The 14,559-nt window shown below is 36.4% G+C and overlaps 1 protein-coding gene across 1 annotated transcript in view; it reads right to left on the bottom strand.

Annotated features, from left to right (window-relative positions):
- Nucleotides 1-14,559, bottom strand: part of SLC9B1 (solute carrier family 9 member B1) — a 141,349-nt gene that overhangs the window by 24,271 nt on the left and 102,519 nt on the right. The window contains exons 7-8 of the mRNA XM_032261593.1: nt 13,871-13,998; nt 4,937-5,112 (exon numbers count right to left, since the gene is read on the bottom strand). Of these exons, the coding sequence (XP_032117484.1) occupies nt 4,937-5,112; nt 13,871-13,998 (304 nt within the window). The remainder of the gene's footprint in view (nt 1-4,936; nt 5,113-13,870; nt 13,999-14,559) is intronic.

Genomic DNA, 14,559 nt, shown 5'->3' with positions numbered 1-14,559 from the left:
GGACCACGCTAACCTAATAGACATTTACAGAACTCTCCACCGCAAATCCACAGAATATACATTCTTCTCAGCACCACATCATGCCTACTCTAAAATTGACCACATAATTGGGAGTAAATCACTCCTAAGCAAATGCAAAAAACGGAAATCATAACAAACAGTCTCTCAGACAACACTGCAATCAAGTTAGAACTCAGAATTCAAAAACTAACCCAGAACCGCACAGCTTCATGGAAACTGAACAACTTGCTATTGAATGCTGACTGGATAAACAATGAAATGAAGGCAGAAATAAAGATGTTCTTCGAAACCAACGAGAATGAAGACACAACATACCAGAATCTCTGGGACACATTTAAAGCAGTCTCTAGAGGAAAATATATAGCAATAAGTGCCCACATGAGAAGCAAGGAGAGATCAAAAATTGACACCCTATCGTCAAAATTGAAAGAGCTAGAGGAGCCAGATTGAAAAAACTCAAAACCTAGCAGAAAACAAGAAATAGCTAAGATCAGAGCAGAACTGAAGGAGATAGAGACACAAAACACCCTTCAAAAAATCAATAAATCCAGGAGCTGGTTTTCTGAAAAGATCAACAAAATAGACAGACCACTAGCCAGATTAATAAGAAAGGAAAGAGAGAATAACCAAATTGATGCAATAAAAAATGATAAAGGGGATATAACCACAGATTGCACAGAAATTCAAACCATCATCAGAGATTATTACAAACAACTCTATGCACATAAACTAGTAAATCTGGAAGAAATGGAGAAATTGCTGGACTCTTGCCTCCTCCCAAGCCTAACCCAGGAAGAAGCCAAAATCCTGAACAGACCCATAACAAGGTCTGAAGTGGAGGCAGCAATTAAGAGCCTACCACCCAAAAAAAGCCCAGGTCCAGACGGGTTCACAGCTGAATTCTACCAGACATTCAAAGAGGAGCTGGTATCATTCCTTCTGAAACTATTCCAAATAATACAAAAAGAGGGAACAATAATACAACAAGAAAAGAAAACTTCAGGCCAATATCCATGATGAACATAGATGCAAAAATCTTCAATAAAATACTGGCAAGCCAATTGCAACAGCACATCAAAAGCTTATCCACCAGAATCAAGTAGGTTTCATCCCAGGGATGCAAGGCTGGTTCAACATACTCAAGTCTATAAACGTAATTCACCACATAAACAGAACCAAAGACAAAAACCACATGATTATCTCAATTGATGCAGAGAAGGCCTTTGACAAAATTCAACAGCCCTTTATGCTAAAAAACCTCAATAAGCTAGGTATTGATGGAAAGTATCTCAAAATAATGAAAGCTATTTATGACAAACCAACAGCCAATACCATACTGAATGGGTAAAAACTGGAAGCATTTCCTTTGAAATCTGGCACTAGACAAGGATGCCCTCTCTCACCACTCCTATTCAACATAGTAGTGGAAGTTCTAGCCAGAGCAATCAGGCAAGAAAAAGAAATAAAGCGTATTCAAATAGGAAAGGAGGAAGTCAAATAGTCTCTATTTGCAGACGACATGATTGTATATCTAGAAGACCCCATCGTCTCAGCCCCAAATCTCCTGAATCTGATAAACAACTTCAGCAAAGTCTCAGAACACAAAATCAATGTGCAGAAATCACAAGCATTCCTATACACCAATAACAGACTTAAAGAGAGCCAAATCAAGAACGAACTGCCATTCACGATTGCCACAAAGAGAATAAAATACCTAGGAATACAACTAACAAGGAACGTAAAGGACCTCTTCAAGGAGAACTACAAGCCACTGCTCAACGAAATAAGAGAGGACACAAACAGATGGAGAAACATTCCATGTTCACGGTTAGGAAGAATCAATATCGTGAAAATGGCCATACTGTCCAAAGTAATTTACACTATCCCCATCAAGCTACCAATGACCTTCTTCACAGAACTGGAAAAAAAACACCTTAAACTTCATATGGAACCTAAAGAGAGCCCGCATAGCCAAGTCAATTCTAAGCAAAAAGAACAAAGGGGGAGGCATCACACTACCGGACTTCAAACTATACTACAAGGATGCACTAATCAAAACAGCATGGCACTGGTACCAAAACAGAGATATAGCTCAATGGAACAGAACAGAGGCCTTGGAGACAACAAAACCTATCTACAACCATCTGATCTTTGAAAAACCTGACAGAAACAAGCAATGGGGAAAGGATTCCCTGTTTAATAAATGATGTTGGGAAAACTGGCTAGCCATGTGCAGAAAGCAGAAGCTGGACCCCTTCCTGACACCTTACAGTAAAATTAACTCCAGATGGATTAAAGACTTAAACATAATAACTAGCAACATAAAAACCCTAGAAGAAAATGTAGGCAAAACCATTCAGGACATATCCGTAGGCAAGGACTTCATGACCAAAACACCAAAAGCATTGGCAACAAAAGCCAAAATAGACAAATGGGACCTAATCAAACTCCACAGCTTCTGCACGGCAAAAGAGAGTCATTAGAGTGAATCAGCAACCAACAGAATGGGAAAAAATGTTTGCAGTTTACCCATCTGACAAAGGGCTGATATCCAGAATTTACAAAGAACTAAAACAGATTTACAATAAAAAAAACAAACAAGCCCATTCAAAAGTGGGCAAAGGATATGAACAGATACTTTACAAAAGAAGACATACATGAGGCCAACAAACATATGAAAAAATGCTCATCATCACTGGTCATCAGAGAAATGCAAATCAAAACAACATTGAGATACCATCTCACGCCAGTTAGAATGGTGATCATTAAAAAATCTGGAGACAACAGATGCTGGAGACGATGTGGAGATACAGGAACAATTTTACACTGTTGGTGGGAGTGTAAATTAGTTCAACCATTGTGGAAGACAGTGTGGCGATTCCTCAAGGACCTACAATTAGAAATTCCATTTGACCCAGCAATCCCATTACTGGGTATATATCCAAAGGATTATAAATCATTCTACTATAAGGACACATGCACATGAATGTTCACTGCAGCACTGTTTACAATAGCAAAGACTGGAACCAACCCAAATGCCCATGGATGATAGACTAGACAGGGAAAATGTGGCACATATACACCATGGAATATTATGCAGCCATAAAAAACGATGAGTTGGTGTCCTTTGTAGGGACATGGATGAACCTGGAAACCATCATTCTCAGCAAACTGACACAAGAGCAGAAAATCAAACACTGCATGTTCTCATTCATAGGCGGGTGTTGAAGAATGAGAACACATGGACACAGGGAGGGGAGCGCCACACACTGGGTTCTGTTGGGGGGAGAAAGGGGAGGGACAGCTGGGGGTGGGGATTTGGGAGAGATAGCATGGGGAGAAGTGCCAGATGTGGGTGATGGGGAGGAAGGCAGCAGATCACACTGCCACATGTGTCCCTATGCAACAATCTTGCATGTTCTTCACATGTACCCCAAAACCTAAAATGGAATAAAATACATTATAAAAAATATTTTTTATAGCAGCATGTCTAAGTATTATTTTAATAGTAAATATTGGAGTCAACTTCAATTTTGAACAGGATAAGTAATTATGATGCAGCACATTGAACAGTCTTCTATTAAGCTAAACAAGAATTAAAAATGATATTGAAATATATTTACTGAAAAGAAACACGTTTGTGATATACAGTTAAGCACAAAATAATTCTGGTTATAAGAACATACGGTCAACATTCACTGATTTTTATAAGAATATTTGACAGATAGGTAGGGGGAGAAGGGAAGAGGAGGGTTGGGGAGGGGAAGGGAGAGGAGGGATAGGACATTTGGGTGGATTCACATCAAAAGGTTCAGAAGGAAATGATGTTTTTTTTTTCTGGATGTGACTATTGCAGATTTTATTTTTAACTTTCCCCCTTTTCCTTGTTTATTTATATTTTCTGATTTTAAGAGAAACTATATATATTACTTTTCAACTTAAAAATACTTTAGTGTGAGAAGTCCCATTCAGGTGCCCTTCTCTTTTGAAAGAAAGAAAGCTGTTCTCTGGGCCAGGTGTGGTGGCTCACACCCATAATCCCAGCACTTTGGGAGGCTGAGGTGGGAGGATCACCTGAGGTTGGGAGTTTGAGACCAGCCTGACCAACATGAAGAAACCTCGTCTTTACTAAAAATACAAAATCAGCCAGGTGTGGTGGTACATGCCTGTAATCCCAGCTACTTGAGGGGCTGAGGCAGGTAGAATCCCTTGAACTGGGGAGGTGGGGGTTGTAGTGAGCCGAGATTGCACCATTGCACTCTAGCCTGGGCAACAAGAGCAAAACTCTGTCTCAGAAAAAAAAAAAAAAATAGTGCTTCAATAATACAGAAGAAACTCAATTTCAAACATTGCAGATAATTAAAGCATTACTAACTGTAGAAATGCTTACTTTCACAATTTCTGTAGTGATATTTAAGACCCGATATCACCTTGGGAGTTAGAACTGGTGCAGGATCTTGTCCTAACACTTCCAAAAAGGCATGTAGCTGCCCCAGCTCTATATGTTTATGTTGTCTTATAATAGACCAACTAGTTGTTTATTAGGATGGCCAAAAAAGCACATTTCAAACATGTCTATTAAAATATTAGTAGTACAAATAATAGTGTTGCTTAATTTTTTCTAATGAGAATGATAAAATTCCAAAACAACATAAGCAGATAAATAGTAATAATATGGTTTAATCAAATTAATTGTAATATCATTATTAAAATGAGATTATGTATGTTAAGTAGTGGTATCTTAAGCCACTGAAATATCTTCCTTGATCTAGCATGAGTTTTCTATGGAGATTAAAATGATGTAAAATTGAAAAGTCTTGGTTAATAAATGAAGGTGCAAAGCCAGAAACTCTGTTTAAAGAACTAACAACAAAGGTCATGAATGATCTGGTGGTTGTTACATTTTCTTGTTTACCCGTGGAAAAGACTATGCTCAAGCATGTATTGAATCCAGTGATAGCCAGAATGTCATCCATACTGCTAGCAGCCATCAGTAAGGTTGGAATGCCTTTCTTAATACCATATCCATTTTCTTGCAACAGCAGCATGGAAGGAACAATAACAGCAGGAGAGACAGCACCTAGAATAAAACTGAAAGAAAGACTGAAAATTAATTTTAAAGTATCTTTTAAATCAAATAGTGTTTTATAAGTACAAGTCGTTTATAATAAATTTACATTGTTTAGAAGAATTTCAAATTTGAGTGAATGCAATTTAATGGTTATAAAACTTTTCATGCATTGTTTAGTGTTCCCTAAAATGTTATACAGATGTTTTTTAAAATGTTGGGCTGAGCATAGGTTGTAGTCTCTCCCTCTATTTCTAAATCCTTTGAAGTGAAGATGTAAAAGTAATAGAAAAATTCATAACCTAACTAGAAAGCAAAAGGTGAATCCTCAATGGACAGGAAACTAAATATATCCCAGGAAGATAAGAGACAGACAATTTAGGATTGAAAAAAGGAAACCATAAATCAAAATGTGTGTAAGTAAGATTGCTTCAAAAGATATGTGTGCTTCTAAAAGTACTCCAAACCCTGAAATGGCAGATTCTGGGAGCAAGAGAGACCTCTGGGGAAACCAAATTGTTGATTATTTGGAGTACCACTGTAAGAATGGCCAGACAAATCTTCCTTCCACACATTTCCTACTTCTTGAGTAAGTAAGGAATGAAGGAACAGAGATGTCTGCCCTAAAAAACAAGTGTGGCCACCTAAGTTACAAAGGCAAATGAGAAAATTTCTGGAGTGGGTGATGACACCCATGAGGAATGGAGAGACTCCTACTCAGATTACCTTCTGTTGGCATATCTTAATCAGAATTTTGCCTCATCTCTTCTACATTTATTTTATAAAGGCTGAAGTATATCCTGTGTAGAAATGCTCTTGGTGTTCCTGCCAGAAACCATTTATGAGGTCAGTGAACAGCTGCTGCTTGTTGGCTGCTAACATCTGCAGGTTTCTAGAACCCTTGTCCTGCTGACAAGCACTTACCTGGGTATACTAGGGAGGTTTTGCACCCCTCTACCTTGCCTCCAGACAGCATCTGCCAATGACTGACTGATGTGAGGGTATAATTATTTTGCCCATTTGCTTCTGGCTATACAACCTCTATGGTGCAATTTATGCTACAGATTTCCCTGTGGACTCAAGAAGAGACTAGTCTTCTCTAAGATCACATATCAGCCTATTTCAGTGGTTCCTGAACTCTGCTGCACATTGTAATCACCTGTTGTATTATTTTTCTCACTTTGCTTAACAAACCATTCTCAAACATAGGAGCTTCAAACAACAAATATTTATTGTCTAGTGAGTTCTGTGGGTCAGGAATGTGGATATGGCTTAGGTGTATGCCTTGACTTAAGACTTCTCATGAGGCAGGTGGGGGTTGGAGAAGATCTGCTTCCAAGTTTACTCATGTAGCTATTGCAAGCTGTTAATGGCCACCACAAAAATACATTTAAGTACATACACCATTGACACTGTAAAGCAACTACACAATCAAGTCTGTGTAATAACCAGCTAACAGCATAATGATAGGACCAAATCCAAAAATATCAATATTAACTTTGAATGTAAACTGCCTGAATGCCTCATTTAAAAGTCACAGAGTGGCAAATTGGATAAAGAAGCAAAGCCCAGCTGTATTCTGCTGTCAAGAGACCATCTCATATGCAACAATACCCATTGGCTCAAAGTAAAGGGATGGAAAAAATCTACCAAGTAAATACAAAACAAAAAAGGGTAGGCATTGTTATTTTAATTTCAGAGAAAATAGATTTTAAACCAACAACAATAAAAAAGGACAAAGAAAGGTACTACCTAATGATAAATGGTTCAATTCAACAAGAAGACTTAACTGTCTGAACGATATATGTGCCCAAAACTGAAGTATTCATATTTATAAGATGAGTTCATAGAGACCTATAAAGAGACTTAGATAACCAGAGAATAATAGTGGGAGACTTCAACATCTTACTGACAGTACTAGACAGATCATGAGACAGAAAATGAACAAAGATATTCAGGACCTGAAGTCAACACTTGGCTAAATGGATCTAATAGCCATCTACAGAACTCTCCACCCAACAACTACAGAATATATATTCCTCTCATCTGTACCTGGCATATACTGTAAAACTGACCACACTATCAGCGATAAATTTATTTTCAACAAATTAAAAAAACCCTGAAATCATACCAAACACACTCTTGGACAGCACAGTGCAATAAAAATAGAAATCAACACTAAGAAGAACTCTCAAAACCTTACAATCACATTGAAATTAAACAACCTGTGCCTGAATAACTTTTGGGGAAACAATAAAATTAAGGCAGAAACCAAGAAATTCTTCAAAACTGGTTAAAACAAATATACAACATACTAGACTCTCTAAGACACAGGCAAAGGAGTGTTACGGGAAAAGTTTACAGTGCTAAATGCCCCCATTGAAAAGTTAGAAAGATCTTAAATTAACAACCTAACATCACACCTAGAGAAAATAGAAAACCAACAGGAAACCAACCCAAAGCTAGCAGAAGAAAAGAAATAACCAAACCAGAGCAGAATGGAATGAAATTGTGTCATGAAAATCCATACAAAAGATAAATAAAACTAAAAGCTGGTTCTTTGAAAAAATAAATAAATTTGACAGGTCACTAACTAGACCAATAAAGCGGGGGGAAAAAGAGAAGATCTAAAAAACACAATCAGAAATGACATAAGTGGACATTATTGCCAATCACACAGAAATACAAAAAACTTTCAGACGTTATTATGAACACCTTTATGCAAACAAAGTAGAACACCTACAAGAAATGGGTAAATTTCTGGAAACACAGACTCTCAAGATTAAACTAGAAAGAAATTGAAACCCTGAACAAACCAATAATGAGTTCTGAAACTGAATGAGTAATAAAAAGTCTCTGAGCAAAAAAAAAAAAAAAAAAAAAAAAATTCATAGACAAATTCTACAAGAAGTGTAAAGAAGAGCTGGTACCAATGCTGCTGAAATTATCCTAAAAAAAATGAGAAGGAAGGATCCCTCCCTAACTCATTTTATAAAGCCTGCATCATTCAGATATGAAAACCTGGCAGAGACACAACAAAAAAGAAAACTTCAGGCCAATACGAGGCAACTGAATCCAGCAGCACATCAAAAAGCTAGTCCACTATGGTTAAGTAAACTTTATCCCTGGGATGCAAGTTTAGTTCAACATACACAAATCAATACATGTAATTTATCATATAAACAGAAGTAAAAATAAAAACGTCCCTTCACGATATAAACCCTAAACAAATGAGTTACCGAAGGAGTATACCTCAAAATAATTAGAGCTGTCTATGACAAACCCATAGCCAATGTCATACTGAATGGGAAAAAGCTGGAATATTCCCTTTGAGAACTGGAACAAAACAAAGATGCCCACTCTCACTAGCCCTATTCAACATAGTGCTGGAAGTCTTACCCAGAGCAATCAGCCAAGAGAAAGAAACACAGACATCTAGGTAGGAAAAGTAGAAGTCAAATTGTGCCTTTTCATAGATGAAACACTTTATACCAAGAAAACCCCTTAGTAGCCTCTCAAAAGCTCCTAGATCTGACAAACAACTTCAGCAAAGTTTCAGGTTACAAAAATCAGTGTACAAAATCTGTAGCATTTCTGTACACCAACAACATCCAAGCTGAGAACCAAATCAAGAATGCAGTCCCATTCACAATAGCCACAAAAAACCCACAAAATACCTTGGAATACAACTAAGCAGTGAGGTGAAAGATCTCTACAATGAAAAATTACAAACCATTACTAAAAGAAATCAGAGACAACACAAACAAAAGGAAAACATTCCACGATCACAGATAGGAAGAAGCAATATTCTTAAAATGGCCATACTGTCCAAGGCTGTTTACAGTCAATGCTACTCCTATCATACTACCAATGACATTTTTCACTGAATTAAAAAAAGCATTCTAAAATTCATTTGAAGTCAAAAAAGAGCCCAAATAGCCAAAGCAATCCTAAGCAAAAAGTACAAAGCCTAAAGTGTCACACTGCCTGATTCTGAACTGTACTACAATGCTACAGTAACCAAAACAGCATGGTACTGGAACAAAAACAGACACAGAGCTATGAAACAGGTTACAGAACCCAGGAATAAAGCTGCACACCTATAGCCATCTGCTCTTCTACAAGCTTGACAAAAACAAGCAATGGGGAAAGGAATCCCAATTCAGAAATTGTTCTGGGATAACTCGCTAGCCATATGCAGAAAATTGAATCTGGACTCCATACATTTCACAGTTTACAAAAATCAACTTAAGATGGATTAAAGACTTAAAATGTGGCTGGGCGTGGTGGCTCACGCCTGTAATCCCAGCACTTTGGGAGGCCAAGGCGGTGGATAATGAGGTCAAGAGATCAAGACCATCTAGGCCAACATGGTGAAATCCCATCTCTACTAAAAATACAAAAATTAGCTGGGTGTGGTGGTGCATATGCCTGTAGTCATAGCTACTTGAGAGGCTGAGGCAGGAGAATCATTTGAACCCGGGAGGTGGAGGTTGCAGTGGGCTGAGGTTGGGCCACTGCATTCAAGCAACAGAGTGATACTCCATCTCAAAAAAAATTCTTAAAATGTAAACCCAAACTATAAAAACCATGGAAGATATCCTAGGAAATACCATTCTGGACACAGGCCATTCTGGACATATCCTAGAAATTTCAATTCTGGAAAACATTTTATGATGAAGACGCCAAAAGCAATTGCAACAAAAACAAAAATTGACAAATGGGACCTAATTAAACTAAAGAGCTTCTGCACAGCAAAAGAAATAATCAGCAAACAACCTGTGGAATGAGAGAAAATATTTGCAAACCATGCATTCAACAAAAGTCTAACACCCAGAATCCAAAAAGAACTTAGAAAAATCAACAAGCAAAAACCTAACAGCCCATTAACTGGGCAAAGGACAGGACCAGACACTTCTCAAAAGGAGACAAACACGTGTCCAAGAAGCATATGAAAAAATATTCAACATCACTAATCATTAGAGAAATGCAAAACAAACTACAATGAGATACAATCTCACAGGAGGCAGAATGACTATTATTAAAAAGTCAAAAAGTAACAGATGCTGGCGAGTTTTGGGCGCTACTCCTAGGTCTTTTGGAGGCTGAAGCACATAAGAATTTCTTGAACCTGGGAGGCAGAGGTTGCAGTGAGGTGAGATTGGGCCACTGTACTCCAGCCTGGGCAACAGAGCAAGACTCTGTATCCAAAAGAGAAAGGAAAAAAAAAGAAAAACAAACACAAACAAACAAAAAGCACACAAAAATTACATAATCACCAAACAGATGCAGAGCATTTGACAAAATTTAGCATTCCTTAAAACTCTCAGCAAAGTTGGCATAGAAGGGACATACCTTGGGTAATAAAAGTCACCTATGAAAAACCCACAGCCAACATTATACTGAATGGGGAAAAGATGAAAGCATTCCCCCCAAGAACTGGAACAAGACAAGCATGCCCACTTTCACCACTTTTATTCAACATAGAAGTCCTAGCCAGAGCAATCAGGCAAGAGAAAGAAATAAAGGGCATCCAAATCGGTAAAGAGGAAGTCAAACTGCTGCTGTTCATGATGATATAATTGTATAACTAGAAAAGCCTGAAGACTCATCCAAAAAGCTCCTAGATCTGATAAATGAATTCAGTAAAGTTTCAGGATACAAAATCAATGTACACAGACCAGTAGCACTGGTATACACCGATGGTAACTGAACTGAGAATTAAAGATCTCAACCTCTTTAACAACAGTTGCAAAACAAAACAAAAACAAAGAATAAAAAAACCCAAATACACAAACTTAGGAATATACCTAACCAAGGAGGTGGAAGACTTCTACAATGAAAACTACAAACACTGAAGAAAGAAATCATAGATTACATAAACAAATAGAAACACATCACATGCTCATGGATGGGTAGAATCAATATTGTGAAAATGACTATACTGCCAAAAGCAATCTACATCGTCATTCTTCCCCAAACTAAAAAAGGTAATCCTAAAATTCATGCGGAACACAAAAATAGCCTGCATATCCAAAGGAAGACTAAGCAAGAAGAACAAATGTGGATGCATCACATTCTTGACTTCAAACTATGCTATAAGGCTATAATCACAAACGCAGCATAATACCGGTATAAAAATAGGCACATAGACCAACAGAAGAGAATAGAGAACCAAGAAATAAAGCTAACTGACCTTTAACAAAGGAAACAAAAACATAAAGTAGGGAAAGGACACCCTACTCAACAAATGGTGCTAGGATAATTGGCAAGCCACATGTAGAAGAATAAAACTGGATCCTCATCTCTCACCTTATACAAAAATCAACTCACGATAGATCAAAGACTCAAATCTAAGACCTGAAACCATAAAAATTCTAGAAGGTAACATTGGAAATACCCTTCTAGTCACTGGCTTAGGCAAAGACTTCATGACCAAGAACCCAAAAGCAAAGGCAACAAAAACAAAGATAAATAGATGGGACTTAATTAAACTAAAAAGCTTCTGCACAGCAAAAGAAATACAGAGTAAAAAGACAACTTATAGAGTGGGAGAAAATCTTTATAAACTATGCATTCAATAAAGCATTAATGTCAAGAATCTATAAAGAACTCAAACAAATCAGCAAGAAGAAAACAAATTATCCTATCAAAAAGTGGGCTAAGGACATGAATAGACAATTCCCAAAAGAAGATATACAAATGGCCAAGAAACATGAAAAAAACACTTAACATCACTAATTATAAGGGGAATACAAATCAAAACCACAGTGCAATACCATCTTATTCCTCCAAGAATAGCCATAATCAAAAAATAAAAAAAAAAATAAATGTTGCCATGATGTGGTAAAAAGGGAACACTTTTACACTGCTGTGGGGAATGTAAACTAGTACAACCACTATGGAAAAGAGTATGGAGATTCCTTAAATAATTAAAAGTAGATCTACCATTTGATCCAGCAATCCCTCTACTAGATATCTACCCAGAAGAAAAGAAGTCATATGAAAAAACACTTACACACATGTTTATTGCAGCACAATCTGCAATTGCAAAATTTGGAAGTAGCCCAAATGCCCATCAATCAATGAATGGATACAGAAAATATTATATATATAAACACATATATATATGTATATATATATATAATATTTCATCCATGTATATGTGTGTGTGTGTATATATATATATATACCATGGATGAAACACTACTCAGCCATAAAAAGGAGTGAAACAATGGCATTCGCAGCAACCTGGAAGGAATTGGAGACCATTATTCTAAGTGAAGTAATTCAGGAATGAAAAATCAAACATTGTATGTTCTGACTTACAAGTGGGAGTTGTGCTATGAGGATGCAAAAGCATAATAATGATAGAATGAACTTTGGGGACTTAGGGGGAAAGGCAGGAGGAGGTAAGGGATAAAAGGCTACATCTTGCGTGCAGTGTACACTGCTGCAGTGATGGTTGCACCAAAATCTCAGATTCTCAGAAATTACCACTAAAAATCTTTTCCATGTAACCACAAAACGCCACCTGTTCCTTAAACACTACTAAAAAAAAAAAAAAAAAAAAGATGTGGAATCAACATAAATGCCCATCAATGGTGAACTGGATAAATAAAATGTGGCACATATATACCACAGAATAATACACAGCCATAAGAAAGAATGAGATCATGTCTTTTGCAGCAACATGGATGGAGTGAGGCCATTATCCTAAGTGAATTAACACAAGAGCAGGAAACCAAATATCCCATATTCTCACTTATAAGTGGGAGCTAAACACTGAGTACACATGGACAGAAAGAAGGGAGCAATTGTCACTAGGTGAATTTGAGGATGGAGGGTGGAGGGTGGAAGGAGGGTGAGGATAGAAAAACTACCTATTGGGTATTATTACCTGAGTGACAAAACAATCTGCACACCAAACCCCTGTGACATGCAATTTATCCATATAACAAACCTGCTCATGTACCCCTTAAGCCTAAAATAAAAATTGAAGAAGGATAAAACTCCTAAGAGTTGTCACTTTTGGTAGAGGTATGGGTATTATGATTTGAAGGCATAGTCAAAGGTCATTTCTCCTTTATTTATAAAGTTCTAATTTTTAAAAGAAAAGTGCATTTGGGCATTTTATCATAAACATTAATTAAAAAATTCACTGGATTTCATAGTAACTGTGTAATGGATGAACTTTGCCATGAGTGTCATTGGAATGGATAAGCAGAGACAAAAGTTAATGAATTGAAAAATGAAAAGGAGTTAGGATCTAGAGACAGTAATTACAGACTTATTTTGAGGAATTCAAATGTAAGGCAAATGGATGGTAGATAAAGATAGATGAGGCACTGGATATACGGCAAGAATTTTTGCTTGCTTGTTTTCTTTAAAATGAGAAAGTTCATATTTATACACCTGTGTCTATATAAAATGTTTCTCAAATATATATATACACATACACATATATGAAATATGCAACTGTATTTACATATAATTGTGGGGAAGAGGCCATTAGATAGATTAAAACATACAGATGAAAAGGGATAAATTGATCGTGTGAATTTTATTGATGATATACATTTAGAGGATATGAATGTTTGTTAAAAATTTGATACAATTTGGGACATGGCTCTGCTTTTAATCAACTGATTTCCAAGGTTTTCAACACTGTGAAAAGAATTTTAACAGAGCTTTTCTATACAACATTCTGAATATTTTAACAATTTTAACCAAGCATCCTTAATTGAATATTTTCATTTAAAAAAATGAGAAAGAAATTACCCTAATAGAAATGCCCATTGCCAAGGAAATTTCATAATGAAGTGGGAAAAAACAGCAGCTGCACTTGCCTCTATAAGGCATGGACCTGCTGCCAATCTGAAACAAACCCCCTTCAATTGCTTCAAAGCCTGAAATACAAAACAGTCATACTTAGATACATTTACAATGGCCAACAAGAAAATTATGTAAACAAATATCAAAATATAAAGTTTTTTTCATGAGAAGCTTTCACTAAATGAAATCTCATTTCAACAGATGGTCCCATTAGACATGGAACATATAAAATTACATTTTATATGTCATCATAGATTGGATTATAAACAATTTCATCTTTTATAAAATATTATTGTATTTTAATTATTAAAATATCAATTTTACTGTGATTAAATAGCTATTGGTACCTTCCTTAACTTTCTTAATAAATAGTATAATGATAGTGACCTATTAGTGTTTTGTCATCAGTTAACTTTTAGAGATGAACGGTTTGATTAACTTAATAATTATAAAAAGAATCCCAACATGCCAAAGAAAATCACTTAAAAACTGCGTAATTAATTTTAAAAGGGAGAGCTTTTCAATTTTGTCCTTGGTTCATACTTTCTACTGGAAAATATAATCTCATTGGCTATAATTGTTTATGCTCGAGATATTTCTATTAAAGTACATTTGGCACATTTATTTGAGTAACT

The sequence above is a fragment of the Sapajus apella genome, unplaced genomic scaffold (assembly GCF_009761245.1).
Source record: "Sapajus apella isolate SASKATOON/1434 unplaced genomic scaffold, GSC_monkey_1.0 scaffold124, whole genome shotgun sequence".
In the NCBI taxonomy this organism is placed as follows: Eukaryota; Metazoa; Chordata; class Mammalia; order Primates; family Cebidae; genus Sapajus; species Sapajus apella.
This window is presented reverse-complemented; position numbering and strand designations above follow the sequence as displayed.